Below are 13726 nucleotides of genomic sequence, written 5' to 3'. Positions count from 1 at the left end.
TCATTGGATAGATCAGCCAGACGGAAAATCAATAAGGAAACATCAGCCTTACATGGCAAATTAGATCAGATGAACTTACAAGATACATACAGAATACTACTTCCAAAAGTAGCAGAATACACATTGTTCTCAAGTGCATATTCTTCAGGATAGATTGTATGTTAGGCCACAAAACAAGTCTTAATAAATTTAGAAGACTGAAATCATGTCAAGCATCTTTTCTCACCACAATGGTATGAAACTAGAAATTGATTAAAAGAAGAAAACTGGAAAAAAAAATCCCACAAAAATCTGTATTTTAAACAACATGCTACTCAACAACCAGTGGATCATGAAGTCAAAGGAGAAATCAAAGAATACCCAGAGACAAATGAAAACAGAAATATGGTATACCAAAATCTGTCGGATGCAACAGAAGCATTTCAAAGGCAGAGGGGTGTGGTGGGGTGGGGGTAGGGGGGTGAAGTTCATAGTATTACAGGCTTTCCTCAGGAAACAAAAATATCAAATAAATGGGGGCACCTGGGTGGCTCAGTCAGTTAAGCATCCGACTTTGGCTCAGGTCATGATCTTACGGCTTGTGAGTTCAAGCCCTGCGTTGGGCTCTGTGCTGACAGCTCAGAGCCTGGAGCCTACTTTGGATTCTGTGTCTCCCGCTCTCTCTCTGCCCCTCCCCTGCTCACTCTCTGTCTCTCTGTCTCTCAAAAATAAGTAAACATTTAAAAAATTAAAAAAAATCAAATAAAGATCACACTTTACACCTAAAGGAGCTAGAAAAGGAACAAATGAAGCCAAAGATTTAGTAGAAGGAAGTAAATAATAAAGAGCAGAGCAGAAATAAATAATATAGAGACGAAAAAGACAAGATCAAAAAATCAGTAAAATGAAGAGCTGGTTCTTTGCAAAGATTAAAAAAAAAAAAAGACATTCCTTTAGCTGGATGCACCAAGAGAGAAAGAGAAGGTTCAAATAAATAAAATCAGAGATGAAATTAATTAAACTAATGTAACTCTGTATGCTAACTATACTAGAATTAAAACTTTAGGGGCGCCTGGGTGGCGCAGTCGGTTAAGCGTCCAACTTCAGCCAGGTCACGATCTCGCGGTCCGTGAGTTCGAGCCCTGCGTCAGGCTCTGGGCTGATGGCTCGGAGCCTGGAGCCTGTTTCCGATTCTGTGTCTCCCTCTCTCTCTGCCCCTCCCCTGTTCATGCTCTGTCTCTCTCTGTCCCAAAAATAAAAATAAATGTTGAAGAAAAAAAAATTAAAAAAAAAACTTTAAAAGTCAGAAAAAAAGGAGAAATTAACACAGAAATATACAAGATCATAACAAAGTACAGTAGACTCTTGAAGAACACCAGAGTTAGGGACACTGACCCCTTGCTTAGTCAGAAATCCACATACAACTTTTGACTCCCCCCATAATTAACTAATAGCCTACTGTCAACTGGAAGCCTTATTGATAACATAAGCAGGCAATAAACATACTTCATATGTCGTATCTGTTATATACTGGATTCTAACAATAAAGTAACCTAGAGAAAATAAAACGTTATTAGGAAAATTATAAGGAAGAGAAAGTACATTTATAGTACTGTATTTATTGAAAACAAAATTCATGTATAAGTGGACCTGCACAATTCAAACCCATTTTTGTTCAAGGATCAACTGTATTACGAGTATTTATGTGCCAACAAATGGAATACCTTGAAGAAATGGATAAATTCCTAGAAACATAATCTTCCAAGACTGAATCATGGAAAAATAGAAAATCTGAATAGACAGAATTCTAGTAGAAATTTGGGTCATAATAAAAAACCTCCCAGCAAAACCCCAGACTAGACAGTTTCACTGGTGAATTCTACTAAACTTTCAAAAAAGATTAATACCTATTCTCAAACACTTCCAATATTTGAGGAGGGAATGCTTCTAAGGTCATTTTATGAGGCTGGCATTACCTGGACACCAAAACCAGACAAGGAAACCACAAAAAAAGAAAACAAAAGGCCAGTATCCTTGATGAACACAGATGCACAAATTCTCAATAAAATTGTAGCAAACTGAATTCAACAAGACATTAAAAGGATCATATGCCACAATGAAGTATTTATTCCAGCGATGTAATAATGGCTCAACATCCACAAATCAAACTGCAGTACACCACATTAGCTAACCAAATGAAGGATAAAAGTCATATAGGCATCTGAATAGATGTTTAAAAAAACAGTTAACAAAATTCAACATCCATTTATGATAAAAACTCTTAACAATGTGAGTATAGAGGGAACATACCTCAACATCATAAAGGCTATATATGACAACCCCATAGCTCATATCATGCTCAGTGATCAAAAGATGAAAGCTTCTCCTTTAATATCAGGAATAAGACAAGGATATATACTCTTACCACTTTTATTCAGCATAGTATTAGAAGTCTTGGTGACATCAGTACAGCAAGCAAAAAGAAAAAAAGCATACAGAGTGGAAAGGAAGAAATAAAGCTGTCACTATTTGCAGATGACATAATACTATATACAGAAAACTTTAAGGTCTCCACTAAAAAACTATTAGAATAAACTAATTCACTAAAGTTGGAGGATACAAAATCAATATACAGAAATCAGTGGCATTTCTTTACACTAATAAACTATTAGGGAAATTAAGAAAGCAGTCCTATTTACAATTGCATCAAAAAGAGTGAAATACTTTGGACTGAATTTAACCAAGGAGGCAAAAGACCTATAGAGTGGAAGTGTAAGACATTGATGAAGAACACAAATAACTGGAAAGATACTCTGTGCTCATAGATTAGAATTGATGCTGTTAAAATGTCCATATTATCCAAAGCAATGTACAGTTTCAGTGTAATCCCTATCAAAATTTCAGTGAATAGTATTTTTCATAGAACTAGAACAAGTAATTAAAATTTTATACAGAACCACATAAAATACCAAATAACTAAAACAATGTTGAGAAAGAACAAAGCTGGGAGTATCATGCTCTGTGGCCTCAAAATATACTATAAAGCTATATTAATCAGAACAGTATTGTGTTAGCATAAAAACAGACACAGAGATCAATGAAACAGAATTGAGAACCCAGAAATAAATCTGCATGTATATGGGTAATATGGGTAATTAATTTATGACCAAGAAGCCAAGAACATACAACGGAGAAAGGATGTTTCTTCAATATGTGATTCTGGGGAAATTGGACAGCCACATGCAAAAGAATGAAAGTATAGTACTATCTTCATACACAAAAATTAAAATGGATTAAAGAAATGATTTGAAAATATAAAATTCCTAGAAGAAAGCATAGGTGGTAAGCTTTTTGACACTGATTTTAGGGATGTGTTTGTTGGGTCTGACTCCAAAGGCAAGAGAAACAAAAATAAACTAAAAACCTTCTGCACAATGAAGGAAACCATCATCAAAACAAAAAGGCAACCTACCAAATGGAAAAGTTCTTTGCAAATCATATATACAATAAGGGGCTAATATCTGAAATCTATAAAGAACTCCTACAACTCAACAAAAAAATTAGCAGATAACAAAATTGGCAGAAGATCTGAATAGATGTTGTTCCAAGGAAGATATACAGGTGGCCAACAGTCATATGAAAAGATGTTCAGCATCACTAGTTATTAGGGAAATGAAAATCAAAACCACAAGGAGATAGTACTTTACACCTGCTAGAATGATGGTTATCAAAAAGATAAGAAATAACAAGTTTGGAAGGGATGTGGTGGGACTGTAAATTGGTACAGCTTCTACTTGGAAACAGGATGGAGATTCCTCAAAAAATTAAGAATAGATTTAACTAAATGATCCAGTTATTCCACTTTTTGGGTGTTTATCCAAAGAATGTGAAAAGACTAATTTAAAAGGATATATGTACCCCTGTTTTCATTGCAGCATTATTTCCCATAGCCAAGATATGGAAACAACCCAAATATCCATTGATAGATGAATGGGTGAAGAAGCTGTGGTATATGTATAATGGAATATTACTGAGCCATAAATAAGAATGAAATCTTGTCATTTGCAGACATGAATGAACATTGAGGGTAGTATGCCAAGTGATAAGTCAGATGCAGAAGGACAACAAATACCATATGATTTCATTTGTATAGAATGTAAAGAAAAAACTCCCAACAAAACAACAAAACAAACAGTACAAAAGCAAACTCATAGATACAGAGAACAGATTGTTGTTTATCAGAGGGGAAGGGGAGTGGAGAGTTGGTGAAATGGGTGAAGGGGGTCGATTGTATGGTGATAGATAGTAACTAGACTTTGTAGTGCATAAAGATATTGAATGTTGTACACCTGAAACTGAAAAATGTTATATATACCAATTTTATCTAATTAAAAAAATGAAGGGGCGCCTGGGTTGCTCGGTCAGTTAAGCATCTGACTTTGGCTCAGGTCATGATCTCACGGTTCGTGAGTTTGAGCCCCGCGTCGGGCTCTGTGCTGACAGCTCAGAGCCTGGAGTCTGCTTCGGATTCTGTGTCTCCCTCTCTCTCTGCCCCTCCCCTGTTCATGCTCTGTCTTTCTCTGTCTCAAAAATAAATAAACGTTAAAAAAAATTTTAAAAAAATGAAAATAATTCATACTTAGTAAAACAGGTCTTTGCTCTCCTGAGGCAATCTCTGTTAACTAGGTTTTTTTAATCCTTCAGAGGATTGAACATTGATAACAACCCACTTTGGTTTTTGTCCATGATATTCAGAGCTATGCTTTGGCATGGTTTTGTTCTCTTTTCAGAAACTTCTTACAGCATGTTGATTAGTATAGATAGCAATTGTGTTGGAAACTAGGGAATCCCATCAGAGATGGTCCAACAAGAAGCCTATCTCAGTACAACTGACCCTTGAATAATAAGGGTTTGAACTGTATGGGTCCACTGATATGTGGATATGTTTTGATAAATATAGTACTGTAAATATATTTTCTCTTCCATATGATTTTCTTAATATTTTCTTTTCTCTAGTTTAAGAATACAATATATAATACATAGAACGTACAAAATCTGTTAATCAACTGTTTATGTTGCTAATAAGGCTTCTGGCCGACAGCAGGCTATTAACTTTTTGGGAATCAAAAGTTATACATGAATTTTCAACTATCTGGGGATTCAGTGCCCCTAATCCCTGCTTTGTTCAAGGGTCAGTTGTAAAGTGTTCATTGCTCACAAGTGATGGGTGCAGTCTGCACAATAGAATTAAGTAGGATCAAACTTTTTTTAGAATTTAGCCAAGAAGTTCTGGCTGTTCTCATAAATGTTTCAGTTAATATGAATGCCCATTTCATCTTAATATTGAGATTACCTATTTTCTTTAAAAAACCCAACTTGGTAGCATGTAACAATGGCTTTGTTTGTATTCTTTAAAATGAAGGGAGGTTATGATGTGTGGAGTACTACAGTACTACAGATAGGAACTTTGGGAGTTTGAATGAATTACTTGAGTCTGGTTACCAGTTAATGTAGAGACTGAACCTGAGCTGCTTATAACTGCTAGAGCTAGATGTTTCTACAAGGTGTGTACTGCTCTGAAGAAAAGATTCTTCCAGTGAAAGTGAAAGTTGATAAAATGCATGTATTAACAGTTATCTGAGTCAGTAAGCTTTATAATTCGAGGAATTAATCACTACTGATGCATTTGTTTAGAGAAATTCATTTCTTTGTGTCATCTGGGACAAAAAAGAAAAAAGAAACTAGTTATTTAAAAGGTGAGAAAAAGAGCAGAAATTTCCTATTTATGTACAAATAGACAAACATAGCAACTATGTAGTCTTTGTTGCAGAAGCAACTTATATTTTTCCTTTCCATAGTTAGGGTATTTTGTCTTGAGTTTTGAATTAAAATTTGTAAACAGCAGCAATAGTGATCTCTCCTGACTTTGGATTCACGGTGCAGGGGAAAAAGCTAATTGCAGACATTTGCTTTAGAAAGTCCAAAGGCCAGAGTTCTTTTAGCTTTCTGCTTCTTTTTCTTTTGCTCCTTTACAAATTTTTAGGGGTGCCTAGGTGGCTTAGTTGATTAAGCGTCTGACTTCAGCTCAGGTCATGATCTTGCGGTTTGTGAGTTCAAGCCCCGTGTTGGGCTCTGTGCCTGCTCAGAGCCTGGAGCCTGCTTCAGATTCTGTGTCTCCCTCTCCCTCTCTGCTCCTCCCCTGCCCATGCTTCTGTTTACCCCTCTTTTTCTCTCTCTGTCTCAAAAGTAAATAAACAGTAAAAAAATTTCAAATTTTTATTCACATCCCCAATTTTTTTTCTATTTCTTCATTCTTTCTTTTTAATTGATTATAATATGGAATGGGATTTTTAAAAAATGTCTATAAAATTTATTTTTAAAAGGTTATTTTGTGGTTTTAAGTTTAAAAGATTGTTAGTTGAACCTTTGAACTTTTGTTTCTCTAACTAAAAACTTGAATTAAGTGGCTTTTAGCTTACATTTTCAATTTTTCTCATTTGATGTTTCTCCTTGTAGGTACCTCAGAAGAAAATAAATGTTTTTTACTTGCCATTTACTCCCATTACACATTCAGACAATCCCTAATTGTGTGGACAACTCAGTTAAACTACCAAATGACTTTGACATTAACAAAAAATGAATTAGTGAAATTCAGTAGCATTAAGGGTAGGAGAATTTACTTGAAGAAAACAAACAAACAAGCAAGGGGTGCTTGGATATCTCACTCAGTTAAGTATCTGACTCTTGAATTCGGCTCAGGTCATTATGTCGTAGTTCATGGGATTGAGCCCTGCATTGGGCTCTGTGCTGACAGTGTGGAGCCTGCTTGGGATTCTCTCTCTGTCCCCCCACATCTCTGATCATTCTTTCTCTCTTGATATCTAAATAAATAAACATTAAAAAAAACAAGCAAACCACATAAATATGAATTGGAGAACTACCACATTTTTATACATGTCTGACAAAGAGAGTTGAGGGATACCGAATAAACCATTAGCTAAATATGAGTTGTATATGTAGCACTAACACTAATAAAATAAGCAGAAAGGTTGTTGATGGGGATATAGTCAAGAAATCTGTGAGTTATGGGTTATAGATGTTAAAATGATAGTGTAATTGTTAAACTTGAGAGGTCCCTCCAGGACAGGAACTTTGATTTATCTAATTCCTCCTAATTGTCTTATATAACATTTTTTTTCTTTCCATATACACACAGATAACATATACATATACATATATATGTATCTGTGTGTATATATGTATTTATATATATGAATATTTAAGTTGAGGTATAATTAACATACAATATTAGTTTTAGGTATATAGCATGAGTTGGTATTTGTAAGTATTGCAAAGTGATCACCACAAGTCTAGTGAATGTCACAATACATATAGCATTTTTTTCTTGTGATAAGAGCTTTTAAGATCTACTCTCAGAAACTTTCATATATGCAATAGAGTATTAACTATAGTTGCCATGGTATGTTTTACATCCCATGACTCATTTTATACTGGAAGCTTGTACTTTTTGACTCCCTTCCTCCATTTCACCAACCTCCCAACCCTCCATCTCTGGCCATCTGATTTCTCTTTGAGCTTGGTTGTTTTTTTTTTTTAGGATTCCACATGTAAGTGAGGTCAAGTGAAGTCATTTTTTTTTTAAATTTACTTAGTTAATGAGGGAGAGAGAGCACGCAAGATAGGGAGGGGCAGAGAAAGAGGGAGAAGAAAGAGAATCCCAGTTAAGCTCCAAGCTCAGTGCAGAGTCCGACTCAGAGCTCGATCTTACAGCTGTGAGATCATGACCTGAGCAAAATCAAGATTTGGATGCTTAACCGACTGAGCCACCCAGGTGCCACACAAGTAAAGTTTTAATAAATATATTACCCGATTCTTGGCTTACAAAATCTAGTTAATTTCTAAGGTACCTGAAATTCAAGCTCAAGAGTACCTTAGAACGTAGCCATTAAGTAATAACATCTTACAGAGTTGTTGTAAGGTGTTGCTGAAACTTCCTCTCTTCTTTCTTTCTCTTTCTGGCCACTAGCCACTGTAGACCTGTACCTGAATCTGTCCTAGGGCAAGGAAGAGTAGCTTGAGGATGGTTGTGATCTCAGGAAAACGTGGTATTTGCAATGGACAAATGGGGAGGCATGAAGGAACAGGAAACCTCAGAATCTCGTGCAGTGCTTCTGGATTGGGAAAGGGTGTCTTTCTGGTTAGTGAACCAGTCTGCTGATGCTGAGCTATAAAGGATATGTAATAATTAGTTATGCTAAATGGTACATTAGGTAAATCATGGGGGACCTGTGAGTTAGAGTCAAATATCTATGTCCAAATTTTATTAGTGTAGTCATATATTCTATTTAAGTCTTTGATACAGGTGTACTTCATTTTATTGAGTTTCACTGTATTGCACTTTGAAGATAATGTGTTGGGATGTTTTTTTTTGCAGATTGAAGATTTGTGGTAACCCTATATTGAGCACAATTTTTTCCAACATTTGCTAATTTTGTGTTGTGTAACATTTTGGTAATTCTTGTAATATTTCAAACTTTTTTCATTATTATATTTGTTATTGTGATCTGTGATCAGTGATTGATGTTACTGTTGTAATTATTTTGGGGGGTCATGAGTTGTGCCTATATAAGATGGTGAACTTAATACATGTTGTATGTGTTCTGACTGCTCCACTGTTCTATTTTTCTCTCTCTCCCTCCCTATTCCCTGAGGAATATTGAAATCAGGCCAGTTGCTAATCCTACAATGGCCTCTAAGAGTTCAAGAGAAAAGAAGAGTCACACATCTCTCATTTTAAATCAAAAGCTAGACATGATTAAGGTTAGTGAGGAAAACATGTTGAAAGCCAAGATACGCTACATCTATACCTCTTTCATCAAATAGTCAAGTTTTAAATGCAGAGAAGAAGTTCTTGAAGGAAATTAAAAGTGTTACTATAGTGAACATATGAATGATAAGAAAGTGAAATAGCCTTATTGCTGATATGGAGAAAATTTTAGTGGTCTGGATAGAAGATCAAACCAGCTACAACATTTTCTTAAGCCAAAGCTTAATTCAGAGCAAGGCTTTAATTCTCTTCAATTCTGTGAAGGTTGAAAGAGGTGAGGGAGTTGCAAGGACGTGTTTGAAGCTAGCGTGTTGGTTTATGAGATTTAACCAGCAAGTGCTGATGTAGAAGCTGTGGCAAGTTTATTTGAAAGGTCTAGCTGTGACAATTAATGAAAATGGCTACACTAAACAGAGTTTCAGTATAGAAAAAATAGCCTTCTATTGGAATAAGATGCCATCTGTGACTTTCATAGCTAGAGAGAAGTCAATACCTGGCTTCAAAGCTTCAGTGGACAGGCTGACTCTTGTTAGGGGCTGATGCAGCTGGTGATTTTAAGTTGAAGCCAGTGCTCATTTTTACCATTCCAAAAACCTAGGGCTTTTATGAACTATGCTAAATGTACTTAGTTTGTGCCCTGTACAATAAATAAAACAACAAAGTCTCGGTGACAGCACATCTATTTACAAAATGGTTTACTGAAGGGGCCCTGGGTGGCTCAGTCAGTTGAGTGTCTGACTCTTTTTTTTTTTTTTTTAATTTTTTTTTTCAACGTTTATTTATTTTTGGGACAGAGAGAGACAGAGCATGAACGGGGGAGGGGCAGAGAGAGAGGGAGACACAGAATCGGAAACAGGCTCCAGGCTCTGAGCCATCAGCCCAGAGCCCTACGCGGGGCTCGAACTCACGGACCGCGAGATCGTGACCTGGCTGAAGTCGGACGCTTAACCGACTGCGCCACCCAGGCGCCCCGAGTGTCTGACTCTTGATTCTGGCTCAGGTCGTCATCCCAGGGTTGTGGGATTGAGCCCAACGTCAGACTCTGCACTGAGCCTGGAACATGCATAAGATTCTCTCCGTCTTTCTCTCTCCCTCTCCCCCACTTGCATGCACTCTCTCTAAAATAAAAAATATTACAAATTAAAAATAAATCAAAGTGGTTTACTGAATATTTTTTAAGTTTTTATTTAAATTCCAGTTAACATACAGTGTAATATTAGTTTCAAGTGTACCATGTAGTGATTCAGGACTTCCATAGAATATTAAAACATTAGAATATTACATAAACTGAGTTAATATAGCAGCCACAGGGTTTGATAGCATTGACCCCAATTTTGGAAGGCAGCTATGCTAACCACGATACCACCAATGCAGTTGACCCCAATTTTGAAAGAAGTTCTGCTGTGGGTAAAATGTTCTCAGACAACATCAGATGTTACAGAGAAATTGTTGATGAAAGGAAGAGTTGATTGATGCAGCAAACTTTATTGTTGTCTTATTTTAAGAAATTGCTACAGCTACCCCAACCGTCAGCAACTACCACCCTGATCAGCAGCCATCGACATAGAGGCAAGATCCTCTGCCAGCAAAAAGGTTATGACTTTCTTTTAAAAGCTCAGATGATACTTGGCATTCTTTTAGCCACAAAGTATCTTTTAATTAAGGTATGTACATTGAGTTTTAAGACATAATGCTATTTTACACTTAATAGACTACAGTGACTATAGTAGAGTGTAACCATATTTTTCATATGCACTGGGAAACTGAAAAATTTATTTGACTCACTTCTTTGCAACAGTTTGTTTTATTGCGGTTGTCTGGAGCTGAACCTGTCATATCTCTGAGGTATGCCTGTACAAGAAGAGTCTTAATTCAAATCCTACCGAAATTAAGAAGGGAAGTGTCTTAAATAAAAAAATCTCAATTAACTATCCACGCCAGAGTGGGGTAGACAATGTGAAACAACAAGGATGTCTACAGATATAAAACAAAAACAGAAAACCCAGCAACTGTGTTGAGACCGTGCATTAGTTTGAAATGTGATGGTATTCATACAGAGAATGGAGTTAGAGGCAGGATTTGGGACAGAGACTGTGGAGATCTTGTCTTGACAGGATAGTTCCTTATTTTAAAGTATTATGGGTTCCTAGATTATTAAGTCATAAGCCAAACTCAGATGTAAAGATTATTTTCTAGATACCGCTACTTCCCCCAACTGAAATAATATTCCAAAAACAAATTAATTTTGAATTACCCACCATTGGATTGCTTATATGTGGAATATGTTTACCTCTGTATAAAAGATAATTTAGAATTGACTATAGGGTGCTCATAATAATTACCTTAATTGCCTCTGCCATGTAAAATTACATAGGAAAAGGAAAGAGACTGTGCCCCATGTTCCTACCTTTCTACCACCTGTCCCTTCCTTCCCACCCACCCCCCTTTTTAAATTTTTTGTTTGTCTGTCATCTCTCTCTGGTGCCGAACTTTTAATACTACCCCAGTGAGAGAGGATAACTGAATATGCCAACTTGACAGTCAAAGAGTTATGTTCCATACCTCTCTTCCAGTTGTTTCTCAGTTAAATAGTCCTTTGAATGAATACAAAGAATGTAGGATGCTATTCTGAAACCGTGATGTGTAATAACTTTGGTTAGGGGTGGTGGGGATGGGTGTGGGTAGGGAGTGGGTGGCAACTTATTTTCTTGCTGCAGTTTAATTTAGAGTTGGTGAAGACTTCTCTAGAATGGATTATGATTTAGGACTTGGAGAAGCTTTAGAAATATGACTTTTGGGGCGCCTGGGTGGCGCAGTCGGTTAAGCGTCCGACTTCAGCCAGGTCACGATCTCGCGGTCCGTGAGTTCGAGCCCCGCGTCGGGCTCTGGGCTGATGGCTCAGAGCCTGGAGCCTGTTTCCGATTCTGTGTCTCCCTCTCTCTCTGCCCCTCCTCCATTCATGCTCTGTCTCTCTCTGTCCCAAAAATAAATAAATGTTGAAAAAAAAAATAAAAAAAAAAAAAAAGAAATATGACTTAAAAACATTTTTTTTAATGTTTATTTTTGAGAGAGAGAGAAGAGACTGCAAGCTGGGGAGTGGCAGAGAGAGAGGGAGACACAGAATGTGAAGCAGGCTCCAGGCTCTGAGCTGTCAGCACAGAGCCTGATGCAGGGCTCAGACTCACAGGCCATAAGATTACTTAACCAACTGAACGACCTAGACACCCCAGCCTTTTGACAGTTTTATGTAAAAGCTAACAAAAGAGCATTTGTATTTGGTATTTGGGTTAGGAGTAAATAGGAACTCACTTCTTTCAGAAGAGAAAGCAATTATGGATGAAGAGACACATGTAAGAAAGCTACCAGACTCATTTATGTAATCAACTCCTTTCATCTACAAAAGGAACTACCCCTTTTAGTTTTGCTTCCCTTTTTTTTTTAAAGGAAAGATTTCTTGTTCTAGAAAGGAGTAAGCTTAAATTAGCAAGCATTAAAACTTCAGTTTTCTTTTGAGTTTGAATGGTGTTCTAACTAATTACTTCATGGGGGTTTCCAGCTTTGGGAAAAGAGTTAATAACTAAACTCTTGAATACAACATTAGCCAGGCCCAGGAACAGAATGTTGCTCTGTCCTTCATGTTATATAAAATGCTCACCTTTTTAATAGTGTTCTTTATGCATTTAAAAATGAAATGTACAGGGCAAAAATAAAAATTCTTTTTTTCCGCTCTCTTATTTAGAAGGCATAACATCCACAGGGCCTTTCCGGTTAGTAAATCAGATCCTGTTTACTCTTGCTTTGTATTCTTTTTTTTTTAAAATGTTTACTTACTAATTTTGAGAGAGTTTGCATGCACAAGCATGTGCACGAGCCGGGTAGGGGCAGAGAGAGAGAGGGAGAGAGAGAATTTCAAGCAGGTTTCAAGCTGTCAGCCCTGTGCCTGACCAGTGCTTGATGTCACAAACCATGAGCTCATGATCTGAGCCAAAACCAAGGGTTGGATTCTTAACTGACTGAGCCACCCAGGTGCCCCTATCCTTGTTTTGTTTTCTTAATCCACAAGGTCGCATGCAATTTTGGACATTTTACGTTGATGAATGAATGAAAATAGCATATTTTTAATCCCACTTAGAAGCCTTTTTTTCATCCCCAAATCTATGTTAATTAATAAATTTTGTATCATATGGAGAAAAATGAACAGGAAAATATAGCTATTGTTTCCAACTGCTTTAGAAAAATAAAATATTAACAAAAATACATACAGCTATTGCATAGATGATGGTGATTAGTATGGTATAAGAAAGGAAATACAAAGAGCTGTTTCCTAGTTGAGGAGAAGCAGCCTTGGATGAAAGGAGATAATGATGTGGAGAATGAAGGAACGGTGGACTAGGTCTGACCTGACACTACTAGAGTCTCTGTCTCTATGGGTCTGGGACCATGGGAACTGGGTTAACCTACTTGTTGAAAGCTGTCCAGTCCTGCTCACCGCCAAGATTTTAATAAGGCTTGACTGTTACCCCTTTCTTCTCACCATTGTCCTTTATGTCATGTTACAGTGAATCGGCATGATAGGGACACAAAATGGTTTTATAGAAATTTCTGACACCTGGTTTCAAGTGTCAATTCTGCCTCCAACCTTGCATTTTCAGTCATTGTCATTGTTATCAGAGAAAGGTTTGAAAAGTTTAAGAAGACCTGCACCTCTCTGACCTCATCTTATACTATATTATTCACTCACTCAGTTCAGCAACGTTTACTTTTGAGCTGTCTTGGTTTTCTTCAGACCTAGCAGTAAGGCTTCTTGTTCTAGCTCAGTGTTGTTCAAAAGAAATGTGAAGCAATTCACATGTGTAATTTAAAATTTTCCAGTAGCAATACTAAAAAAGATAAAAATAA

General features: G+C 36.7%; 1 protein-coding gene across 8 annotated transcripts in view; it reads left to right on the top strand.

Moving 5' to 3' along the window:
* The window catches only part of ART3 (ADP-ribosyltransferase 3 (inactive)), a 143086-nt gene that overhangs the window by 73112 nt on the left and 56248 nt on the right, over nucleotides 1–13726 (top strand). For 2 of the 8 annotated variants that reach the window (XM_047857159.1, XM_047857160.1), the window contains exon 1: nucleotides 10353–10491. The exons of 3 other annotated variants lie outside the window; for them this stretch is intronic. In XM_047857159.1, coding sequence (XP_047713115.1) covers nucleotides 10447–10491 — 45 coding nt within the window. In that variant the 5' untranslated portion in view covers nucleotides 10353–10446. Of the gene's footprint in view, nucleotides 1–10351; nucleotides 10492–13726 lie in introns of those variants that run through there. 3 more of the 8 variants (XM_047857157.1, XM_047857158.1, XM_047857161.1) reach the window with 2 other exon arrangements.

Source organism: Prionailurus viverrinus, chromosome B1 (genome assembly GCF_022837055.1).
Source record: "Prionailurus viverrinus isolate Anna chromosome B1, UM_Priviv_1.0, whole genome shotgun sequence".
In the NCBI taxonomy this organism is placed as follows: domain Eukaryota; kingdom Metazoa; phylum Chordata; class Mammalia; order Carnivora; family Felidae; genus Prionailurus; species Prionailurus viverrinus.
Note: the sequence above shows the minus strand (reverse complement) of the source record. Positions and strands in the feature narration are given on the sequence as shown.